The sequence below is a fragment of the Homalodisca vitripennis genome, chromosome 1, assembly GCF_021130785.1.
Source record: "Homalodisca vitripennis isolate AUS2020 chromosome 1, UT_GWSS_2.1, whole genome shotgun sequence".
In the NCBI taxonomy this organism is placed as follows: Eukaryota; Metazoa; Arthropoda; class Insecta; order Hemiptera; family Cicadellidae; genus Homalodisca; species Homalodisca vitripennis.
In genome coordinates, this window is record NC_060207.1 from 123321242 (window position 1) to 123348267 (window position 27026).

The window sequence follows — 27026 nt, forward strand, 5'->3', positions numbered from 1 at the left end:
CTTTTTATAAACCTTCAGACGGACTTCGACGAATATAAAAACATGGAATTAGAAATCTGTTTGATTTTTAATCTCTTATAGGATGTATTTTCACCTGTGCTTATTTCTATACGAAAAATAAAGGGCATGCATGGCATGAGGAAGACGACAATTGCCTTTATTGGAAACACAAGTGTTGTGTGATTCAGCTATATCAGATGAGGAGCCGTGCTGGTCAGGAATCCGTCCACCTTACCCTTGCTGTGAAGTGAGGGGGGAGGGGTGGTACCATACCCCATTTATCATTCCTCTCCTTATGTGATACCTACTACCCTTCGCTATGGAATGTTAAAAATTTTGTTTGGAATTTTGGATCGCACTTTTTGTAATGCAATTGTTTACCTGAATCATCTTAATTCAATAATATCTTAATTATACAATCTAAAATAACCTAAAATGAATCCAAAATAAATATGTGGTGGTAAAGAAGTGAATCATTCTCCATTCAGATTTATTATTTGTAAAAATAGTATTTATTCCTGTGTAATAAATATCTTGTTATTATTACAGTAATTTATATCGTGAATGATGCCTTATACCTGCCTATTATGTGAATTGTAATAGCTTTCTATTATCTTAGAATCAAGTAGACTGTGACTCTGTCAGAGTAGTTTAATGTTTATTAGGTGTATTTCATAGAAGCCTATTTCTATCTCCCTTATATAGTAAATCCCGGGAGATTCTCCTGTCATAACCCCCAGAATCCAAAACTAACATAATCCTAATATGTATGTATGTATAGGTTTATGCAATACAACGCGAGCTTGTGAGACGATAATTGCCGTATGTTTTGTAATATAAAGATTAAACTTGGCTCCAAGGCAGTACTTGTACAATGTACATAGCTTAAATGGATTCGTAAGTAAGTTTTAACTAATAAAATCTTTTAAGATGGCGGGCGGCTATTGAACAAAATTTTAACTCGTTTAGTTCCCAACCTGGACACAAAATAATACATTTTTTAAATATACTATATATTTTTAAAGATCTTTGATCCTATGGTTTTTTTTCGATATGTTTTGAGGTCTCAAATGGCATCCATTCACATATTGGAAAAAAAAGTTAAAAAAAAATTAAAATGTCGAATAATGTGTATGACAAAATGGTAGAAAACCACTATCGCCGTAGTGTTGACACAAAACTATTAACGTCAGATTAGCTATACCTACTTTACAAGTTTACGACTCGTATTCAGGCTGGCAGAAAATGTGATATCGGTATATGCGGAGAAAGTATATGTTGTTTTACAAAATTAACGACCATAGATAATGGCAGGGTTCACATTAGATGTTAGATTAAATGGAGTAATTTCCTGTAGTTTCCAATTGAGCCAAGTGGAATGGCGGACTCGCGTGAGAAACACGTGTTAAGGTAAGGACAAAAGCTTGGCCTACAGTGGCTCTAGTACCATGAAACGTAACAATTAAAAACTTTAACCCCAAGGCCAATTAAATTAGTTGCATTATATACTCCAGGAGATAATACTACAAGTTTATATACAATTAGTAACTTCTCTGGATTCCGAGAGCAGCATTGTTGTTGTCAGTGTTCTAAACACATTTTATAAATACGTAATAAAATAAAACGTTCGTAAGTTTTATAGGTAGAACACTGTAGAGTTATATGTGTTGTTTGCTTTTATTGCTTGCCCATGTAACACTTTATGAAATAAAACATGTTAGAGGTATTAACACCTCGATTACATCCCTGGAATAAAAAGGCACACATTCTGCAATCGTCCCAAACATTACGGACTGAACTATTTGAAATTCAAGTTGACATCGGAATACTGAAGGTATTCAAGTTAGAAGTGATGCTAAATGTGTTGCAGCATTAAATACTCTGTTTGGAAATATCTTGTAATCCATGTAACAATAGCTCTTTCATAGACTACATTATTTTACACGTGCAGGGAAAAACACTATAAAATGTGGTGATAGAGATTTCTCCATCGTTAATTAACCTCACGGTTGGTTACCATATTATAGGTATCCTAGTAATAATAACAGATGATCCTTACAGAAAATCAACGATTTCTTCATGTCTATGGCATGAAGAAGTGACAGAAATCAGTTTCAGATTGCACAGTATTTAATCAATAATTCCACCTCTCAGGTACTCGTTGACCTCTTGATGTAGAATTATCAATAACACATGAAACAGTATTCAATTATCATTATTACCTGATGACTGCTGGGCAAACCCTTGATGTATAAGTATCAATTGCAGATAACACAAACTTAAATTACCATTACTACCTCATGGCTGATCAGAGACTTCTTAATGTATAAGTATCAATTACAGATGGTTCACTATTAAATTATAATAGAATAACATGTTTTCGGATATTTTTCAAAGTTTGTGTTGCAAAAATGGAACGCTACGTTTAGAGGATTTACATGAATATTCTTCTTTAAAAGTAAAAATACTTAAGGTATGAAGTACACACGTAATTAATGTTTGGCGATAACCATATCCAAGTCTGGATTTACAACAGAAAAAGTCGCACTGAACGAGGAAGCACTAAGAAGGATCTCAGGGCTGTGTTTATCCTTGAGAAATATGATAAAGTCAAACCATCCAACAAAAGGAAATGCTAATATTGTACTAGACACACATTAGTATATAAAGAGAAAAGGACAGGAACTTTGAACGGTAGCAATTATATTATGCTAAGTAATGATCCAACCAAAGAGTTTGAGCACAAAGTATCCAAAACCTTTCGTACACATAAAAAGCAGTTTTAGTTAAATTCAGACCTAATCAATCCCTTGCATTCTAAAGTATAAAACAAGTAAGACGTAACTTCAAACAAAGCCTTCTGACTTTCGAAGTAATAATGCCATATTTCACAATATTCAATGATCGCTATTACTTCACGAATGCTTGGCGATTTTTGTATGTTTAAGTAACAATGGCAGATGTCGCGGTATTCATTTATCAGTAGTTCCATACCGTAGTTCAGCAACTCCTGGAAGTTCAAGTATAATATTCATTGATTGCGACCTATATGAGATGAAAGCTCTTCAATAAACATCCATACCACTTCAAAATGTACCATTAACAAAGGAAGATGAACTTACAGGAAGCTCCGAAAGCTAGGCATGGATGGCTCATTTGTTGTTTGAACGATATTTTTGGAGCATATCGTAACTCAAATGATCCTTGACGCTAATAAACTATTTGTTTAGCGATATTGGGTTGGTAAAATGCATCTAAACTGCGCTTTAAATGTATTGTAGTTCTCATCAACTTTGATGTGGAGCTGCAGGTTGGCAGCAATAATACCTCATAAACAGTCTATCTCAGCCATGTGTTAAGTATCAAACGATTGTAGCTACGGTGTGAATATTGCAGTGGATGTACATTGGTAAGGAATTAGGATTTATTTGTAATAAAACAAACTAATAAACGAATTCCTTTTTAATGTAATGAAAAATAGCCTTATGTACACTTACAATAATGCAAACAGTAGCACTTAAAACAAAAGGTTATTATTCTTATGGTAACAATCAACAAATCTAATTAATTTACAATCACATTTTGCAACTAAAATTATTTGAAGGATATGACTAGAAAATACTTAATGACTAGAATATCTTATCTGTATATCGTTGTTCAACAAATAATATGGATTTAATTTGAATATCGTTATTTAGAACATTTTTCAAAGGTTTGAGGATATTGACGACCCAGTGTAACTATAGTCGATAATAAGTTACAGAATAATTTTTCATCAGTTGAAATTTTGGCAAAATGTAATCAGTGATTTTACATGTTGGATATTAAATGTTGAATTTTTAAATTCATTGCGTCTTAAAACTTGTATATTTAATACATGGTATATGTTTATATACGAAAGCAAAACCATTTTAATTTTATCATCATATTGCTGTCCTGAAATATATGAATAATTATGACTATATCAGTGAATAATACTATTGTAGCAAATTAAACGACGCAACAACTCTTCGTGTCAACACACAAGATTGAACCCTATATATTTTGAGACAATAAATAATTTATTATCTACTCAAGAAGATGTCCGTAAGGGATGAATTACAACCCTTTATTATAATCATGGAAAGTTCTATGTACGAGAATCGGCTTACTTTATTAAGGAAATAAGTTAAAAAATTGAGTGTATACACACTCAAATGATTGGAATTATACAATTTTCGATAGAACATGTAGTTAAAACAATAGTTTAGGAACTAAGGATTACAATTTTACAAGTAGTATTATTTCTCTTTTTTCAATCAAAATATAATTCATTTTTTAATATAATATTATGTACTTGAATCAAATGTTATTTTGATTCAGTATTTTTCTTTTAACTGTAATTAATTTAGGGTTCTTTTTTGCTTTTGGATTTTATTTTACTTGTACGAATGAAAATATATGGCTTGTAAAAACTCTCTATAAGCCCTCAATATTTTTAGGATATATTTGTTAATATTCTTAAATTAAGGAGTGGTGAATTAAATGCTAGATTATGTACTCACGATTGAGATGTCCCATTTATTTTCCTGGATTGGGTGAGGGTTCAGATCATGTACATTATTAATGTTATAAATTGTATCCTTAAGAAAAATGTATGCTGTTTATTACTTAATCAGCATACTGTATCTTTTAATATTGTTTTTTACTTTCCATAAATGTTTACCTTAATGGATGTTTATACAGCAAAAACATCTTTATAAAAAATGTAAGGATATCGTTGACGAATGAGTAATATATATTTAAATTGCGTGCATACGCATTGCACAAGTCGTTATGGTATACTTAAGTTAATTCAAACATGCATTTCCAACTTGATAACTAATATCCTTGTAATAAATATATCAGATTTAAATCAAACACAGTCTACTATTGTATATCTAAAGATTATTTGTCATGAACCTAGTGTACGTCACCTTGTAAAACATTTCACGTGTTCTCAGTTTCATAAAATTATGTTTCGATCATTTACAATATTATACAAGTAGTAAAATTATGCAACTTGTACGCGGCTTGGTTTCACTTTTTCTAATCAGATGAGAATTAGGAACTTTTGACAACGTACTGACAGACATTAGTATTATAATCTAGTATAACCCACTAAACACTGATGTCTTTTTAGTATAGTTTAATATATAACATGAATTCGATGCCAAACTCTTACAACTTATACTAAGAAAGTCAATAATAATTAATGCTTACGATATAAATGGTAAAGAAACACTGAAAGCCTAAATACAATAATATAAAATCACTAGCATTACCCTGTATTTATTAAAGGAATAAAATGTTATTAGTTAGAATAATTACATCCAAACTTTCTAGTTATAGTAATAAAATAGCTTTTAGTATATAAATATTATCGTATCTTGAAATACAATACAAGCTATATACACAGCATTATACATATATACAAGAAGAACGAATTACAAGTATCAATTATCAAGTATTAAATAGCAATGCTACATTCGAAAAAAATTATATTAACAATAAAGTACATTAAACGCAGTTTTAAGTTATTTGTTTTCATTTAAACACCTTTAAGTTCCTGCAATGACGTTGTAAAACAGTAAACTGATAAATAATAGACCACCACAATAGGCGACACTAGTGATAAATTTCAAATTTTACTTCATATCTGTTTTATTTAGATAATGCAATGTACTTAAAAATACTTATCTGGCACGTTCAGTTAATTGCCAAAAATTAAATACTAAATAAATTGATTTTTTATATTTAAGTTAACCAATTAAACCGTTGCACATCCGTTTATCTTCAAATTGGCAGTGCAACTAGTGTCTCACTCATTACGTTGTACAATACGATTCCTGAAACAAATACATTTTAAAAAGTTCTATTAAAATACATTTTTCTTAAAATTCCATAAAAGTTCAACATAATCGTGTCAAATTCAACAGCCGTATTAATTTTAGTGTAAATCGTGAATATAATGTTAGGAAAGATAATTAAAATTAAATTAATCTCCTAACCTGACTGGCAGAGGACTTCTGTCACTACTAGAAGAAAGTCAGCCGTGAGACTACACTTAGTAACGTCAGCGTCGGCCAGGCCAACTGTCTCAGGGCGGCCACACTGCTCACTAGAAAAATATTAATCGACTCATCAATAATGTATTGCTCACTTTTGTGGTTATATTACACTATAAAAGACATTTTACGTCTAGAGCTTATTATATTTTAACAAGTATTCAAAATAAAGTAATCACAATTTATTAGGTAATGATTGTAGATAATTAAACAATGAGTGAGTAATATGTTCGGTGGGTGCAGGTATGGACGTGTACTGACAATCGCTGTGTGGAAGGTGTCCATTAGGTCCAACAAGAGCCAAAGAGTGTGGAATGGAGCTATGCTAATCATTACTCTATGTTAATGCTGTCCACTTTGATTGCCGTATTTACTTATTTCTTTTCCTGTTTGTTAGTTTCTCCATACAGAATGTTAGTCATTGTAAATATTGTCCACTTTGTATACTTTATGACTCTCATCGTTATCCTGCTTGTTATTTGCTCCATACAGAATGTTAATCTTTGTTATATCGTCCACTTTGTACACTTTACGACTCTCCCCGTTTTCCTGCTTGATATATTCTCCATACAGAATGTTAGTCTTTGTTAATATCGTCCTTTTTTATACTTGATGGCTCTCCCAGTTTTCCTGCTTGTTAGTTTCTTCATACAGAATGTTAGTCTTTGTTAATATCGTCCACTTTGTATACTTTACTACTCTTCCCGTTTTTCTGCTTGTTATTTTCTCCATACAGAATGTTAGTCTTTGTCAATATCGTCCACTTTGTATACTTTTACGACTCTCCCCGTTTTCCTGATTGATATTTTCTCCATACAGAATGTTATTCTTTGTTAATATCGTCCTTTTTTATACTTGATGGCTCTCGCAGTTTTCCTGCTTGTTAGTTTCTCCATACAGATTGTTAGTCTTTGTTAATATCGTCCACTTTGTATACTTTACGACTCTCCCTCTTTTCCTCCTTGGTATTATGTCCATACACAATGTTAGTCTTTTCATAATGTCTTTTTTGTATACTTGACGGCTCTTCCCAATATTCCTGCTTGTTATTTGCTCCATACAGAATGTTAATCTTTGTTAATATCGTCCACTTTGTATACTTTACGACTCTCCCCGTTTTCCTGCTTGATATTTTCTCCATACAGAATGTTAGTCTTTGTTAATATCGTCCTTTTTTATACTTGATGGCTCTCGCAGTTTTCCTGCTTGTTAGTTTCTCCATACAGAATGTTAGTCTTTGTCAATATCGTCCACTTTGTATACTTTACGACTCTCCCTCTTTTCCTCCTTGGTATTATGTCCATACACAATGTTAGTCTTTTCATAATGTCTTTTTTGTATACTTGACGGCTCTTCCCAATATTCCTGCTTGTTATTTGCTCCATATGGAATGTTAATCTTTGTAAATATCGTCCACTTTGTATACTTTACGACTCTCCCCGTTTTCCTGATTGATATTTTCTCCATACAGAATGTTATTCTTTGTTAATATCGTCCTTTTTTATACTTGATGGCTCTCGCAGTTTTCCTGCTTGTTAGTTTCTCCATACAGATTGTTAGTCTTTGTTAATATCGTCCATTTTTTATACTTGACGGCTTTCCCAGTTTTCCTGCTTGTTAGTTTCTTCATACAGAATGTTAATCTTTGTTAATATCGTCCTTTTTTATACTTGATGGCTCTCGCAGTTTTTCCTGCTTGTTAGTTTCTCCATACAGATTGTTAGTCTTTGTTAATATCGTCCATTTTTTATACTTGACGGCTTTCCCAGTTTTCCTGCTTGTTAGTTTTCTCCATACAGAATGTTAATCTTTGTTAATATCGTCCACTTTGTATACTTTACTACTCTTCCCGTTTTTCTGCTTGTTATTTTCTCCATACAGAATGTTAGTCTTTGTCAATATCGTCCACTTTGTATACTTTACGACTCTCCCTCTTTTCCTCCTTGGGTTATGTCCATACACAATGTTAGTCTTTTCATAATGTCTTTTTTGTATACTTGAAGACTTTCCCCGTTTTCCCTGCTTGATTTTTCTCCATACAGAATGTTAGTCTGTTAATATCGTCCTTTTTGTATACTTTACGACTCCCGTTTCCCTGCATGTTGGTTTCTCCAAACAGAATGTTAGTCTTTGTTAACATTGCCAAAATGTAATTTTATTGCCTCCCCACTTTACCTGTTTATTATTTCTGCATCTAAAGTGTTAGTCTTTGTTCATATCATCGAATTTGTATATTTTACTTATTCTCCCACACAGAATTTTGGTTCTGTTAATATTGTTTTCTGGTTAAGTGTATCAACTTTCTCCTGTTTACTGGTTGTTAATGAGGCATAATGCTACTCTTTTGGAATAAACAATGTCAGAGGATCGATCTTGTGTTACGAACGTGTTGTGCACTTTCAGTAAATTTGTATTGGGATATTGGTTTTTTATATTCGTGTACACTCAAAATTTTCTAAATTTATTGTTTGAACCTATTAACCTACTTATATTATAATCAAAGTATCCAATTAAAACAAATATCAATCATCACTATCTCAGTAAATAATATACAACTGGTTGGGTTAAAACATTATTTTATACTTACCACTAGAGAGGCTTTCCATGCTTCCTGAAAATACCACACCATAAATTAATGAAAGATCAACAAGTGAAATAGGCAACTGTTGTTTTATATATTTATATAGCCCCAGTGGTACTCATGAAATAAAACTGTAGTATGAATAATCACTAGGGTAATGGAGTTTGTATAAACAACGAGTAATTTTTTGTAACTTTTTAAGAAGATATTTCACATTGCGCAAACATAATTTTCTGTTATGTAAAGTCTGTTACAAGATAGATTAAATTAGAGGTTGATGCACGTAACATAGGCTCAGCTGGCCTCCACTGGGAAATTCTGCCCGCATTAATCCTCATTCAAGTTTAATGCAACCAGCTACTCCCCGATGTGAACCCTGTTTAGAAATGTTCTTGTTCGCCTCACCTTGGATGCTTCCGCACGTTGCAAATACTTTCGAAAGAAGGAGATATCGGTTGTAGTAAGGAAGCAAACAATCCCTGTGCCTGTGCTGAAGAAAAAACTTGTTGTTTAGTTCATTGTGAGATGTTAAAAGTTTTTGTTGAAACTAAAATATTGCGAGAAATAGACTTGTATTTCTCTTTCTGAGAACTGTTGGAAGAGAGTATTTTAATTATAATCGTTTTATCATTCTTCATTTAGTCAACAGCCTTTGTATTTCAAATCCACTGAGCTGATAATTTAACTTAATAATAACAAACCAACAGAAACCTGGAAACTGAAGACGAAACTTTCCGAATTAGCTTCACTGTACCTTCAGTTTATCTCTTCTTTTATTATTATTACTTTTACTATTTTGTGATACACTAATAATATGAGACATTGTTTGCAATATTCCCATTAAGTGTACAACTCTGACTTGTTTTACCTCTTCTACACTTGTTATAAACTGCTTTATTTTGACAAGTTTCAATTTTATGTTTCATAAATGACTAGATACTTTTAAAGTATTGTGGAGTTATAATAAATAAATGGAGTTATAATGCTGCAGTGCTTTTACTTTCAATAAATCTTATATAATTTTATTCTATACATTTTATTTAAGGTTAAATAAAGTTATTAATGAAAGTATCCTATTGCATTAAACTCAAAAAATGTCAATGAAAATTTAAAAATCATTTGAAATACAGGTTTAAACAAGAACAAGGGTTGATAAGTTTATCGTGGTGCAAGATGTGGGCCTCTCGGCCATTGTGACTGCAGTTTAGCTAAATCAATAAAAAATGTACTGCTAACAATAATAAAAAAGGCACTGCCTCTGTATTATATTGTGTTTAGTATACATTAAAATAAATTATCTAAGAACAACGATTCGATAAGTAATCATTTATGTTATGGACATTAATAATACCATTCTAGAGGTTGTAAAATAAATTCCACGTAACCGGTGTTGTACACTTGACTAAACTATACCTACCTGGGTAATATGTGAAGCTCTTTCTTCGCTTGTAGGAGGTATTAGGTATGTACAAATCACAGTAGAACACTGTAGGAGTGTCCAGGTACTCGTCTTGTAGTGTTGTCGTTGCTTCAATATCGTAGTGGTATTCCTGCGGTATCGTCTCTACTCTCGCTGGTAGTTGAACACTGTATCATATAAACAATATTAACCATAATTAGCCATATACAAGACTTGTTTGCTATATACATATCACAGTAGAACACTGTAGGAGTGTCCAGGTACTCGTCTTGTAGTGTTGTCGTTGCTTCAATATCGTAGTGGTATTCCTGCGGTATCGTCTCTACTCTCGCTGGTAGTTGAACACTGTATCATATAAACAATATTAACCATAATTAGCCATATACAAGACTTGTTTGCTATATACATATCACCGTAGAACACTGTAGGAGTGTCCAGGTACTCGTCTTGTAGTGTTGTCGTTGCTTCAATATCGTAGTGGTATTCCTGCGGTATCGTCTCTACTCTCGCTGGTAGTTGAACACTGTATCATATAAACAATATTAACCATAATTAGCCATATACAAGACTTGTTTGCTATATACAAATCACAGTAGAACACTGTAGGAGTGTCCAGGTACTCGTCTTGTAGTGTTGTCGTTGCTTCAATATCGTAGTGGTATTCCTGCGGTATCGTCTCTACTCTCGCTGGTAGTTGAACACTGTATCATATAAACAATATTAACCATAATTAGCCATATACAAGACTTGTTTGCTATATACAAATCACCGTAGAACACTGTAGGAGTGTCCAGGTACTCGTCTTGTAGTGTTGTCGTTGCTTCAATATCGTAGTGGTATTCCTGCGGTATCGTCTCTACTCTCGCTGGTAGTTGAACACTGTATCATATAAACAATATTAACCATAATTAGCCATATACAAGACTTGTTTGCTATATACAAATCACCGTAGAACACTGTAGGAGTGTCCAGGTAATCGTCTTGTAGTGTTGTCGTTGCTTCAATATCGTAGTGGTATTCCTGCGGTATCGTCTCTACTCTCGCTGGTAGTTGAACACTGTATCATATAAACAATATTAACCATAATTAGCCATATACAAGACTTGTTTGCTATATACAAATCACAGTAGAACACTGTAGGAGTGTCCAGGTAATCGTCTTGTAGTGTTGTCGTTGCTTCAATATCGTAGTGGTATTCCTGCGGTATCGTCTCTACTCTCGCTGGTAGTTGAACACTGTATCATATAAACAATATTAACCATAATTAGCCATATACAAGACTTGTTTGCTATATACAAATCACAGTAGAACACTGTAGGAGTGTCCAGGTAATCGTCTTGTAGTGTTGTCGTTGCTTCAATATCGTAGTGGTATTCCTGCGGTATCGTCTCTACTCTCGCTGGTAGTTGAACACTGTATCATATAAACAATATTAACCATAATTAGCCATATACAAGACTTGTTTGCTATATACAAATCACAGTAGAACACTGTAGGAGTGTCCAGGTAATCGTCTTGTAGTGTTGTCGTTGCTTCAATATCGTAGTGGTATTCCTGCGGTATCGTCTCTACTCTCGCTGGTAGTTGAACACTGTATCATATAAACAATATTAACCATAATTAGCCATATACAAGACTTGTTTGCTATATACAAATCACAGTAGAACACTGTAGGAGTGTCCAGGTAATCGTCTTGTAGTGTTGTCGTTGCTTCAATATCGTAGTGGTATTCCTGCGGTATCGTCTCTACTCTCGCTGGTAGTTGAACACTGTATCATATAAACAATATTAACCATAATTAGCCATATACAAGACTTGTTTGCTATATACAAATCACAGTAGAACACTGTAGGAGTGTCCAGGTAATCGTCTTGTAGTGTTGTCGTTGCTTCAATATCGTAGTGGTATTCCTGCGGTATCGTCTCTACTCTCGCTGGTAGTTGAACACTGTATCATATAAACAATATTAACCATAATTAGCCATATACAAGACTTGTTTGCTATATACAAATCACAGTAGAACACTGTAGGAGTGTCCAGGTAATCGTCTTGTAGTGTTGTCGTTGCTTCAATATCGTAGTGGTATTCCTGCGGTATCGTCTCTACTCTCGCTGGTAGTTGAACACTGTATCATATAAACAATATTAACCATAATTAGCCATATACAAGACTTGTTTGCTATATACAAATCACAGTAGAACACTGTAGGAGTGTCCAGGTAATCGTCTTGTAGTGTTGTCGTTGCTTCAATATCGTAGTGGTATTCCTGCGGTATCGTCTCTACTCTCGCTGGTAGTTGAACACTGTATCATATAAACAATATTAACCATAATTAGCCATATACAAGACTTGTTTGCTATATACAAATCACAGTAGAACACTGTAGGAGTGTCCAGGTAATCGTCTTGTAGTGTTGTCGTTGCTTCAATATCGTAGTGGTATTCCTGCGGTATCGTCTCTACTCTCGCTGGTAGTTGAACACTGTATCATATAAACAATATTAACCATAATTAGCCATATACAAGACTTGTTTGCTATATACAAATCACCGTAGAACACTGTAGGAGTGTCCAGGTAATCGTCTTGTAGTGTTGTCGTTGCTTCAATATCGTAGTGGTATTCCTGCGGTATCGTCTCTACTCTCGCTAGTAGTTGAACACTGTATCATATAAACAATATTAACCATAATTAGCCATATACAAGACTTGTTTGCTATATACAAATCACAGTAGAACACTGTATGAGTGGTCAGGTACTCGTCTTGTAGTGTTGTAGTTGGCCGTAGTAATATTCCTGCGGTATCGTCTCCACTCTGGCTGGAACCGATTTCGAATTCTGGGTGGTATAGCCAGCCAGTAAATAAATGGTAAGATAAGACAGTTACTTAGCAGTTACCAATTGGATTGTTAATTTCATACAGGTCTAATTGCTAAATACTTTTATTTACAGATTTCCTATATGAATAAGTTTAGCTGCACTATTTTGTTTTACATTGGATTGTTTCTCAAATGGTTGTTACTTATACTAATTTTATATCGGATTATAAAGTAAACTTTGACCTTTGTTACTTTAATGTAAACTGTTTATGAGGAAACATAAGTTTTGAATTTGATTGTGAATTTGTCTTTTTCAATTTGACAGCAATGTCTCGATGTCTTTATCTTGATCTAAGGATAACTTAATATGTTAACTTTGTAGTTTTTTTTTCCTATTTTTTGCTTTATTAATTATATTTTTAACTTCGGCGTCCTGAAGATAATATAATTATACAGAGTACGACAATCGATATATTCTAATAGAAGTCCGCAAATTGACATAAGTTCCTAGCATTGTTCTCTCAGAAATGGGTAAGATAACACTTAAAACCTATTGGAACTTAACTGCATATACGGTTAATTACAATGTCATCTACGTAGGGGTCGAGTGTCCCCTCAAGATCTAGATGCATCCATTTTCAATTTACTCACTGCTTTTGTAGAGTGAATTTATTTATACATTGTGACGATGGAAGGTTTTAGGTATGAGTTAACCGCATGCAGATTGAGATTATGTACGGATTTACCCGGTGCGTATTTAAAAACCCTAAGTTGCGCTCAGTTCGGGTCTGCCGAGGAGTGGCGGAGATACCCGAACTCTGGCGGGCCCACCATTTGGTAGAGTAAACCATTATTGCAAACACACGTGTGCTGTATAAAAGAAAAATATTGTTTTACAACCATCATTTTGGGCCTGGTGTTAAAACAAATGCCTAATAAACCATTAGTGCAAATCTGAACCGCATATCAGAGCTTTTACAAGTAGTAGGAAGTTTTGCAAATCTAGCTACGTTAAACAAGTTTTACACATGTTAAAGACCGGAGGAGGACAAATTTAAGCGCGACCCACATCGATAGCTGGAAAAAAAACCAAGTGAATATATACTAGTAAAATAATTCAATCAGGAATACCGTTAGAAGTAATCTGTAATAGGACAAAAGTGCTAAAACGAAAATACAAACTGTCTAAAAATATTGAAGTCAGTGTGCTTTCAGCAATATTGTATTCAACATTTATTATACAGGGTGAGTGGCTCTTGGTGTGACAAAATGTTTTGGGTTATAATGCAATGTAAATGTGATACAATGGCGGTCATCAAAAGTCTAACTCCAAAATTAGGTCTGAAATGAATTATTTTCAGTTTTTCTAAAAAAACCCGTGTTTTTGTACGTAAATCTGATATTTCTCAGCAACTTATAGACATATGTGAGCAAACTACACAATTTTTAGATTCACCGTTAAATTTTCGATTTGAATAAGTTATCGGTTCAAACGGCAAGAAAAGAAAATTAAGCTTCAGGTCGATTTAAATGGCAAAGTTGCTACATTTCTGAAAAACTGAAATATCATTGAACCCCATCTTTTTACCACACCCTGTACACAAGAATGTGTCAAGTGATATTAAAAACTTTGCCATTTAATAGGCTTTAAAATGGTATGCCATATGACCATAGTTACGTATTCGGTTACCTACTTTTATCGGTTTGAATATTAAAAAGCATGCAAGCTACAAAAAGATTAAAACAATTCAATAACAACTGTACTTAATTTTTATGTTTTATAAAACTGCCTCATAAAACAGGGAAATTAAAGATTTAAATAAAAGTAAAGCAGTTCACCCTTTATACTGTTTAAATGTGATTGTATTTTAGTATATGGTATGAAAAGGAAATGCACATATTGTATTTGTCTGTAATCTTCTTTAAAACCAATGTATGCATGGTTCGTTAAAATAATAATGTGCCCAATCCATTATTATTGTTATTAAGGAAAAAATACAGTTTTGATAAAAAATACTGTTTCTAATCTTTCACCTCTCTGTAACACGAATAGAGTCATGTTTGTCTACATACCACTATGCACGGTATTGGAAGGCTCAGCCTCATAATAGGTCCACCAGAGTTCGGGCATCACCGCCATTACTGGGCAGATCTGGCTGAGCGACCGCTGAGATCACTTAGGATTTGTAAATATGCGCGGTTCTCATACTTGGCGATCACAATAAAAATAGTTTATGTTCCCCTGGAGTAAGCAATCGATATTTATTTCAGGATACACATCTAGCCAGCGTTGATATATGCAACTCAATAATTTAAGCCTAACTAGGAGCCATAATAATTATATTAAAGATATGCGTAAATGTTCCAATGCCCCTGCGCATAGTTACCCCATAATCCCTTCCCTCCCCCAAGTCCAATCAGGCGGTCATTATTAATTCGCCAATAGTGGACAAATATAATATTACCCTAGATAGTAAATTATAATAAATATTACGATTAGTAAAATACACTCCTGTCAAGACTCAGAGAGCGTGCGTGTCCAGGCTAATCTGTGCGCGCGGGAAAATACAGTTCCTTGGCCCTCGCTCAAAGGTCGGACTTCAGGCCGGATCACAGAGGCGGTCACTCGCCACAAAATATATCATAAATATAAGAGTGCATGTTTTGAACAGAGTCATGGCTATCAGGTAGCATTTTCAAGAATTTAGGCCACCGATAACACAGAAGTTGCTAATAATCTAACGATACTTTACTTATGTAACACTTCACGCATTATTTCACCAGTTATGTTGGCGAGCAAGATGATAGGAAATTAATTCAGAAAACTATCCACTAACCAACTTAGTCGATATACGAGAATGGCGTGCGAATACGCACCAGTAAATTAGGGGAGTGAAGATAACGTTGGTGTGTATGTAATATGTTGTTATCGCAGTAATGCAATAACATGTCAAATTACTAAAACCAGTCCGATTCAATCGATTTAATGTATATCTATTACGACAAGTACAGAGTGCTCTGACCCACCAGTAACAACTGAAGGGCAGAGAAGCTATCGTCAGCCTGTGGTTGTGGCTATCGTACAATCCCTTAATAGAGGGTTGTGGTTTCAATCTCAATTAGGTAAATGAAGGGAAGCTCAATTAGATCGTTCCCACCCTTTCTCTGAGCAGATGGTTAAGCTGTTCCGTCAATAGACAGAGGAATGAGGTTTGAATAGAAACTCGCCGCCGGTAGTCAGAGATACTTTTAGCGAATTTCGTACAGCAATTATGGATTAAATGCTAATAATATAATTACCGAACAAAGTAGGGAAGGTTTATACTGTGACTAATACTGCGAGTATTAACATAGTCTGCTCCGACAGAGATTCTTTAATATATCTAAACGTCTCTGGGTAATCTTCGTTATTATATTTTAACTGATTTTGTATCTCAATTTTCTAGTAAACAAATATCTAATGATCATTCTGTTTCATAGTACTCACGAATTAAACTACAATTTTTGGGATATCTTTATGTGCTTTTTGATAAATGTATATTAAGCATTAAAAGTTGGTGATAAAAACTTCACACAACTGTTAAATACTAGTTGAACGTTTAATTTATATCAGTATTGTTACATTTATGTTACAATAGTGAATTAAATTTTTATTCACACGTATATGGATTAATACTGGAATTTTCTTATGATATCTTACATTGAATATAAACTACAAAAACACACTAGTGCATAACAACCCAACTCCAATAGTACCGCATTGTGCGCAAACGATAATAGGGAAATGATGGCAGTGGCAATGGGGTGTTCGATTGCATCACCAATAGCAATTACATTATCCACCACATAAGATGGTTTACACCGAAAAATAAATATACCGATGTATCGTTATAGGTTGTATGTCACTATAAAAATGAGTCCCGTAAACTGTTACAGAAAATAACGATGTACTAAAAACTGTACACGATAAAATATCACTTACTTGATATTTTGAATTGAAATATAAAGTTATGAAGCACATGTTCCATTCTCTACTAAAATAATTGAATATGCATATTTAGTCGACGTTACACAACGTGTATATTTATAAGAAAAGGTGCAGTTACATTACAAACAGAAGTACAAAGATATTACGAGATGTATATGTATGTATAAAGTTATCACTGCAAAAACAAATGCCATACAAAATAATAAATAATAATAATAACCTAAAAAACTATAAATTCTTAAAACCACTATATTAACTGTAAAAGGTAGTGAGCTACCCAGATATAGCTACGAGACTACTAACTAACTAAACCATGATTAATAAAATAACCGCCAAATACTGGAGTCAACACAAATAACTGTGCAATACAGTTGTGGTGTCAGTTATGACAAAATTTTTTTGTTTCACGCATATTTCCTCACTGTTCTTTGGAGATAGCATTTAAATTTTCTGGCTTTAATCATCCTATCCAGCAAATATTTTAGAATTGTCAATCCACATAATGCCCTCACCTGTCACCAGTGATGACATCTTCTCTAAACAGCGCCATCTTGGGCTCGGGGAAGACTCCAACTGCTCTACATGTGATATTGACCCGCTCTAGCGCTGTTCGGGATTGTAAGAGGTAGAGGTGTTTCTCAGGAGCTAAAAAACAGAATGAATTTAATTACATAGGTTAAATATGATATTTTCGTCACTTCCCTTTTTGTGTCAAATGTTTTGGATATTCAAAGCTTTAATTTTTATGTCATTTTATATTTTTATGGAGCCAATAGTACAAAATTATATTTTCAAAAAAATAAAATACCTTACAAGAAATACTGTAATATATTTTTCTTCAATTGAACATATTTACGAAGATATTGCAAATTCATTACAGCATAGTCTGTAAAACAAAAATGCACTCCCATATCCATCCATGTGAATTGACTATTTTATAACATAAATTCACAATTTTCTCACACTAGCATATGTAATTTCATGCCAGAAAAAGACTTAATAATCTTGAAAGAATTATTGCAATTAGTCGAGGAATATTATATACACTATTTGGTAATGTTAGGATAAAAATTTGTATAGAGGTAAAATTGAAACCAACTTGGATTTTAATGCAGGAGAAACAAGAATGGTGTTAAGATTTGAAATTTTCGATTATATTGTATTAATAAATATATGAATAATGTAACAAATGGAGCTTATACTAGTTTCTTATAGTGTTATGATTTTAAATTTAGTTATAAAATTTGTATGGGTAATAAATATAAAATATATCATAGAACACAGATTTTATGGACATTACAGTCGTTAAAAAATAAACTAAATGAAGACATGGGAAATATAATGTAATTGTAAAAAAATTAAACCAAATTAAAAAAAATCATTATTCATAAAACCATATATAAAAAGGAAAGGAAATTTTATAAATACAATTAAAAAAATGTGGCATGGCAGACCTTATATGCTCTAAAGCGTCTAGCATTTAGAAAGTATTATACGACATAAATGATAACAGTAATTCTTTAAAGATCTATTTAGCAAATATCTGTACGAGCGATGAAAATTCGAAACTAATAGTTCTTTGAGAAAAAATCAAGAGGTTAATATCACGGAAGTTACATAAAATGAATGAAAACTCAGATCTTATTACTCATAATTCAATATTAAAAACCAATATTTCAAGTATTTTTAACATTTTAATACAATGGAGTAGAATTTCTGACGATTTCATTATTAGTAAATGATTTCAAATGCATCCTACTTATCACAACTAGGTTCTTAAACACACCTTCAGAAACCTTTAATTACAGTTATCCTGAGATTAAATTTGTTAGCTACAGGTGTAATATATTATGATAACATTTTATTTCAAACATAATAGTGTAAATGTAGACATATTTTACACAATTTCGTTCAATTGTACTTATCTAGGACGTAAATTTGTCCCAATTTCAACTATTTGGACAATGTTTTTTAAAGTAAAAAATCAGGAATTGGCTACAAATAACTTACTATAACTAAAACACCACGTTATGTAACGTAGTTTGAATTTGTGTTCTAAATTTCATCTGAGATATACTTGAAATTGTAGTGCTATAAATGAAAAAAGTGAAGTGAATTTAAGATTTAAAATAAAATAATAAAACCAATCCGTTTGAAGATTTAGTTAAAAAATAAATCATAGGAATGACGATAAGTTTTTAACAAATTGGCAATATAAATCATTTAATGAACAGACAATAATGAAAGCGTAAAAGTTGAATTTTCATTTACTCTACAAAAACTTAAATGGGTGGTTTGCTAAAAAATGTAATAGGGTTAAAAAAACACCAGAAGTTTAAATGTATTAGATTGTGACATTAAAAATTGTATGGCTTAAAAGTCGTCATTCCAAATAAATTCTAAATTATATAAGTGAATGAAGTACATTATACGATGAAAAAAAACGTCAAGGAATAGATGCATTATAATAGAAATAATGTTTTTAGATGAACAATGAAACTCGCCTATGACGACCATCTTGCCGATCATAAAGTCTTCGTCAGTGAAGGTGGACACGGAGCACTTGTACTCGCCCGACAGCTCTGTGGTAGGTTGCAGGATGTAGAGGGCGCGGTGCATGGTGGACTCGTGGCTGGAGGCGCGGTAGTCTAGCCTCAGGCGACCCTTGAGGATGCCGAGGTCCTGGGGCCTCTGACCGGGGATCCACTGGTACACGGGGGCCGGCCCGTTATTGAAGAACCACTTGACCACCAGTCCGGATGTGGCTGTCAAGTCTGCAGGGGTAAGTGTGTACTCGCAGTCCAAAATGGCAGCTTCATTCGTTCCATTCCGTACTTCCTCTGGCACAAACAGTTGAGTGATCTGAACTCCTCGAACACCTACAACAATAGTACAAAACTCATCCTCTTGCAAATAAAAATAGGCTGCATCTCATTTATGTAGAAGTTAAATTCTCCTAATGTTTTTAACGTAATTGAAACTATCAAGAATTTATTTTGTCATAAGCATGCATCTAAGGTATTAAAATTAATAGGATATAATTTAAAAAAATAAGAAACTTAGATTATATTATGTTTCTACACATGCGGTTCGATATATGAGATTATTGTTGAGGTACGATTAGAATTACACTATAAACTTGTACAATGCAAAGGTTAAGTGTATATTTTAAGCTTTCCTCAACCTACCACTGTGAGTTTTATGTTTTCACAGTACGATTTCATCCTATTCAGTATTAATTCGTTTAGAATAAATAGGTAACGGGAAAAGTAATCAATTGTCAGCATCTTTAACTAACTCATGAATTTTGGTGCCTGGAACAAATTACGAAAAACTACTTGATTAATAACTGATTAGTCTAACCTCATAACTACAAATGTAACAATTACAACCTAAAATATTTTTCATTAAACTTTGAAAGTGGAGCAATTCTGTTGGCTTCACATACATTGTAAGAGGTAAATAAACGTACTTTAATGTAGCGCGTAGTGAAATATTCAACCATAAATTAATTAGCTAAGGCCGTAAACCCGTGGGGGAGAAAGGGCGCCTAATAAACGACCCTTGTACTTTATCAAACCATTATGGTAGAACACACGCTGTTTACTTTATTATGTTGCTTTGTATATTATCATCATTTTACAGTAGCCTACATGTCAGTGTATTATTAAGCTTGTAAACAGAAGGGTATTTGCCTTTCACCCGAGAGCTCATTAATGTTCAGTCACGAACAAAAACAAGTTCATATTACTGTATTGTAATACAAAACTGCGTGGCGTAATATTACATAATGGTAAATCTAACGTTGCTAATACACATACTATTACTATAATAATAACTAGAAGTATGTATGTATTACATAGTATATATAAAACAGTTATGTGAAAATAATAATACTGATTCATAATAATAATACTAATAAACTCAGTTGAGGGCAAAATATACAAATTACAAGGATAAAGAACTGACGTAAACTAAAATAATGTAGTACATTAGTTAAGACCCAACCTCGAGTTAGACTAAACCTCTCTAAGTGTAAGAAAAATCAACATAACCATATTTTTTCATAGGTGATTATGCACGTGAATTTTGATAACGCAGGAATTCTATTTGCAGGAAACTTCTGAAGACTATTACTCACGAACTTTTAGTTCTAATATGATTTTATTTAATATTCAAAGAACTTAAATTAGCATTACAATAAAGAGTAGTGATAGGAGAGTGAACTATATTTACAATGAGGCCTGCCTATATTTAGTGGGCAAACTACAAAACCTGAAGAATGTAAATAAGCGTAGATCAGTGACGAGTGAATTACCACGCACAAGGAGCTATGCTAGTTTAGAATGTTTGATGGGTGGCCAAAATATGTGAAGAAATAAACTTAGCGTACAAAATCCGAAGAAATTACAAGTAAATTACGAATAGAACTGGTAATCTAGTTGAATCATCTTGTCCCAATAACACTTAAATAATTAGAACAGGGAATAGTGACGAACTAACCAACACGCAAGAAAACTACTTTAGTATTAATAAAACAACACGTTACCAATAAAGCAAGAAGAAAAGTAGGGACAAGAGAAGTAGGGTTAAAAGGAGATGTAGAGGTTAGAGGTAATTATGGGTAGGAAGGGAAGTAACGGTTTGCGAAAAAAGGAAATCGTGTGCGGAAGGAAAGTAATGGTAGGGGATGGGGGATAAAAGAAGAAGATAGTTTTTGTCATCGGTGGGAATAGGGAAAGTGGTCACATTAATAACCACTAAAAATGGAAAAATTATGTATTGTTACACAAATGTTATGGATGGGAGACTGACACTGCTGATAAATGAACCTAAGCAAAGTAAACAAAAACCTTAACATACTGAAGAATTTATAGTAGCGACTTTAAAGAAATTATCTTCCATGATGTATACCAGCACGTGTTGTAATACGTTGATGTTAAATGAGGCAAAGTGACATAACAGGTCTCTTATTCAGCCAAGTTCAAGCCAGTGTTAAAGCCAAATGATAATTTCTCACACTTAACCTGCAAATAAAAAAATAAAAACATTTAAATGGAATAGGGCTGTTTAACTTTTAAATCAAATCTTTCATAAAATCAAAATTATACATACCACTATACATTTAAAATAAATTGACATTTAACATGTTATGTAACTAAATTTAATTTAAACATCACCCAACAATCATCCGTGCCATATCCACAGTATCATAGACTGGAACCTTTGGGCTAACCGCTAAAATATATAACTTTTATAGCTGCCACAAACTAGGTAAGGCTCATATGTAATGAAAGTGGTAAGACGTTTGGTAACCTGCAAGCCACACTAATTGTCGCCAAATGTACGAGCCAGAGCATGCACCTGTTACTTTCATGAGATACAAATACATATTTCGTAATCGATATTTTGACATTGTAATCTTAAACCTATAACAGAACCAATCCCTGTACAAGCGATTTCACCAAGAACGAATCTAAACCGTGCAATTTATATGCTCTCATAAAGGGGGCGGTGAGAGAAGAAAGTGAGCACAAAATCGAGGGGGATATTTTTAAGGCATTCTTCAAAGTTATGTCTTAATTGGGGACAATTCGCTGTCATAGTGTTCAGTACAGATATCATCACTGAGTCGCATCTCACTAAAATGTTATTTAGAATTCCGGTGTAATCTTTGTTGAAAAACCACCAGCGGATTTGTAGTTTGTTATTTTTTCTGTTTTCACTTTATCTTTAATACGCTGAAAACAGTTGATTGTATTTTATAATAACGTGAAAGATACCTAACATGTGGTTTAGCGATAGATCAATTTTAGATCAGATACGAAATTCCAGTAATATAAATCTAAGTGCGTAAGTACTAATAAACTATGTTAGGCAACTTAAATGGTTTCAAATTAAAATCAAGCAACATTTTTGGGCAGTCCGCTCACTGAGTGGGTTAGGATGTTTTGCTGAAAGAAAATATAGGTTTAATTTTGTTTTTATATTTATTAAATAAAATTTCATTTCAAAACCTTTACGTTTGGTTTTGGTACGTATTATATAACTAAGCAATAATGATCACTACTTAATAATATAAATAAATAAGAACGTTTTTCATTTTCGAACAGATAAACTAATAATACAATAAATAGTTTATTCAATATATTTGAGAGTATATACCTAGCAATATACACCACACCAAATTAAATATTTATACCATGGCGTGATCATGCTGCCCATGAAGAAATTTCACTTTTAAATAGTTTCAAGAATATGAAAATTATTGGAGTTTCCTGAACGTAGGTTATAAAAAATACTGTATTTTTATAGTTTAGTCTCAGATCATAATTTTCGAAGTTGCAGCAATATTCTAATTATACGGTTAATACTACATATACTTTTAAAATATGTATTAATAATGCATGTTTTATTTGACTCCTTCACGTGACGTGTGATGGACATTGGTTCTTGTATAAAATAACTAATTTTTAATAAATAAACGTATTTTAACTGTGAACTTTATTTGATGAAATCTTAGTTACTAAATATATATTCCTTAATACTGTAATTTATGCTTAATTCACTCTCTTTTGTTATACGATGAACAACGTTATAACATGGTAGCCATACATGTGGTAAGGTATATTTTGGAAATGATTAAAATAGTTTTTCACTTTGTTATGATGATATTTTAATCCCAATAAGTCAGAAATATGTTTACCTTGTTCAAAGATATATACAGTGGCTGTTTAATACCTGTTTTCCAATCTTATCCCATAAGTCAAATGACTAGTACATAATTGAATACATTAAGTCATGCATACATAAGTTTCCACTATATATTACAAGTAACATTAATGAAAATTTGAAACTGTAATACAAATCAGATCAATGACCAGTATTGAGAGTACTGATACATTAATACACAGTTATGGATACTGATAGTCCTGGGCTACATAAATTAACTAGATGATAGAGAACTGACAGTACTGATATACACATCACGTAGAGGGGATATGATGTATCTGCTACACAGACAATAGTAACTGATTCGACTCCATAACACACAAAAGTTTTTCTTTACACTTGATTTTCTTGATCGTAATATAAATAATTCATGTTAACAAAATACGGCAGTTGTTATGTTGGCTTTAAAAGTTCAAAATCTACAACAGTCGTAGCATACTAAATACTCATTTTCATGGCATTGTTTAGTTACTATGTACATTCAAGATAGGAGTTCGCCACGTAACAGGCCACGTAACAGGCTTTACTGAGGTCACATGCAAAATTTTAAATCCATACAATATATCTATTCAAATCTATAATCTAGACGATCATACAAAAAAGTATGTTTACTATTCCCAGGCAGGCAAAAGATATATTGCGCCAGCCAAATCTTTATCTCGATATTTCTTGCAGTATAGCTGGACTACATGCATTAGTCCTACTACATGTTAAAATAACTTATGAATGTTCTCAGTTTCTTTACAAATTTATTTATTCTGACATTTTCTCAGTGACGTACACCATAATTGAAATCGAGGTAAACAGAAATGAAATTGTTTTAATTATAGCCACTTGAGATATAGGCATCGCTAAAGGTCAGCCAATTATTTTTCGCCAATAGAGCATTATTAATTCCTCACGCTTTGTAACAGATAACGTACAGGAAAAGGTAGTCAGTCAAAATTCTTTATTTAGTAGAAATAAAAAGTTAACAAACTTATACTGATAAGCCTATAATATATCTACCTTCCCACGTATACTTCAGCAGTGACATATGACCATTAATTGGTTAAAATGAAGTATGTTCAGTAAAGAAATTTAGTTTTATTGCCGTCTATAATCCACATTGTATCGATAAAGTTATAAGTATGGAAGAATTCAAATTGATTATGTCTGTTTTCCCAAATACAATACAGTATATAGTCAGTTATTCCTCTGCAGGTGATAACAGTAAACAAGACTGAAGGTGTCAGAGAAGGGTGGGAGGCGACGCGCGGCGCGGCGCGGCGCGACCCTCTGCAATATTCACCCTAAATTAATTACCCGGTATAAACCCACAGCTGCTGACAGCTGTTATGCTCCCAGACACAGTCACAGTCGAGCTGAGTAACTAATGTTTATTGCTCATCTCTCATTCATGGTTCTCTGGAAGTAATAAAGTTTCGAGGCGAGAGTCGTTATCACAAAATGTTGTTTCGTAAATGCAAAACCTAAAACGAGGTGTTTTATATAACAGTCTCTTTGTTTTTCCTTCAGAATAATGTTATATTTTGCAGGAGCAGATCCTTATAGTAAAATAAATATAAGTAATTATGTGTCCAATATGTAATCACATTAAAATATATCTACATGGACTTTATTAGTATAATAGAATAGACGTATATCGATACGTGGTATGCCGCATAAACGAATGCTAATGGTTATATGAATTATGTAAGAATATGAGTGAACTCATACGCTAAACGAACATTGGCTGGTCCCGCGCATGACGTCACCCAGTTAGCAATGACGCTCCGATTCCATTTTCAGTACAATGTTCTGCTCTGTTTCTCGCAGCTTTGTTACATATGAATCCCTTTTTAATAACACGGTTTTTATAAAGTTAGCCTTATGCATGAAATACAAATATAAACGGTTTTAATTGTATTCCATATACTTTATCTTAAAACTGAACAAATTAAATAACCCGTTTATTTATAAAAACTTAATATATATTAATTTAAACTTCATTTTAGGCAGATTTTTATACAAAATGATTTTGTTTTAATATGGTGGTCATTCAAACTTTTTAAAATCCCGATTTTATGAACCGTATGAAAATTTACTTTCAAACAGTTTCGAGATATCGGTTACCTTTAAATTCCCTAAACATATTTCTCTATCACCAAAATCTAGTGATAGAGTAGCAACAAAAAGTTCAACCATGGTACAAAAATTTACCTTATAGATATTTTGAATAAGTTCACTTGTTAGTTTAGGACGATATTCGTTCCATCATGGCAGCTATCCGAACTTTAAGAAAATTTACAATTCCGTTATTTATAAACCTTGAGGGAAAAAAATAAAAGTGTTCTGGAATGCTTATAAAATTTGCTAAACGTTCTCCTAGATAATTGTTTAAATTATTACAACTAAACACTGTCAACTCGGGAAATATAAGTATAATAAAAGATACTACGGCTTTCAAAATTATAGTAAATAGTATTGGCGTGGGACGGGATACCTGTATTCCCGCTCGCTGTGTTCAGATCTACTGACTGTCCGACGTCATCCCGCCGCCAGTGGCTCCGCTCACATGCGCAAGAGCACACCCTGGCGTCAAGCCTGATGACAACATAGCCCCACCGTTTGTGTAGGAACATGCTTTCTAATTTCAACAAATAAACTTATCCAATTTAGCCTATTCGCTAAAAGATTTAAAGCACAGACAAAGATTACTGTTGCCGGCCGATTGGTGCTTTATTTCCGACCCATCAATCCCTTCAGCGTAATGTCTATAATTGTTATTAAATCGCATTCTAATGCTTAGCTCGTTCGCTATGTTATGTAGTGTTCTATTAAAAACAGTTTCATTCATGTACACTTTTAATGTAATTAAATTCTCAGACGCAACAGTATAATTACATAAAAGGGGACCGTATTATCTAAAATAGTTTAGATTAAACACTTATACTAAAGTTAGTATTTAAAAATATTATATGTAAGGTTTTAAATACTAATAGGGCCTATTTTTAACTCAAGCAGAATTGCATTGCATCGGGCATTGTGCACTGCAAAGTTTTATCACAAAGCGAAATAAATTAATAACAATAAAATGGACAAGAGTATAAGTAAAGTACCGAACTCAGTAGGCTACGTCTGAAAAAACACTCGTCCACTCCACTTCACCATGTTAAAATGGACGTATCACGATTGTTTAAAGATGCTACTTCATTGTCACTGATACTCCTCTTCAGTATTGAAAGAAATATATTGATAATGCCCGCCCAGATAGAGAGACAGCATTTGAAGGTTATTTCACATATCGACTGACATTATTATGTCTCAAACTCACACCAGCTCACTGCTCTTCATTATTGTGAAATATGATACTGAAGATGCAAGCCAACCACATGAGTCGAGTTAGAGCGACAGTGTTATA

At 33.0% G+C, this 27026-nt stretch overlaps 1 protein-coding gene and 1 long non-coding RNA gene across 2 annotated transcripts; both read right to left on the reverse strand.

The window, feature by feature from the left end:
* Positions 1-3447: 3447 nt before the first annotated feature.
* Positions 3448-10285, reverse strand: LOC124370711. The gene is made up of 4 exons (XR_006923209.1): positions 10085-10285; positions 8674-8697; positions 6030-6139; positions 3448-5867 (listed from the first exon to the last, which is right to left on the reverse strand). It is a non-coding gene; the product is annotated as an uncharacterized LOC124370711 (long non-coding RNA).
* Positions 10286-10874: 589 nt separating this feature from the next.
* LOC124352953 lies at positions 10875-26247 on the reverse strand. Its single transcript, XM_046802702.1, has 4 exons — positions 26109-26247; positions 19396-19797; positions 17404-17536; positions 10875-12568 (listed from the first exon to the last, which is right to left on the reverse strand). The coding sequence occupies exons 1-4, from the start codon at positions 26245-26247 to the stop codon at positions 12334-12336; spliced, it is 909 nt and encodes a 302-aa protein (XP_046658658.1). The 3' UTR covers positions 10875-12333.
* Between the last annotated feature and the right edge of the window lie 779 nt (positions 26248-27026).

Coding starts and splice junctions, on each gene's coding strand:
- LOC124352953 (XM_046802702.1), bottom strand. CDS start 26,247: ATGTTCCTACACAAACGGTGGGGCTATGTTGTCATCAGGCTTGACGCC. Junction 19,798..26,108: donor CACAGCGAGCGGGAATACAG/GTATCCCGTCCC, acceptor TTTATTTGCAAG/AGGATGAGTTTTGTACTATT. Junction 17,537..19,395: donor CGGCAAGATGGTCGTCATAG/GCGAGTTTCATT, acceptor TCTGTTTTTTAG/CTCCTGAGAAACACCTCTAC.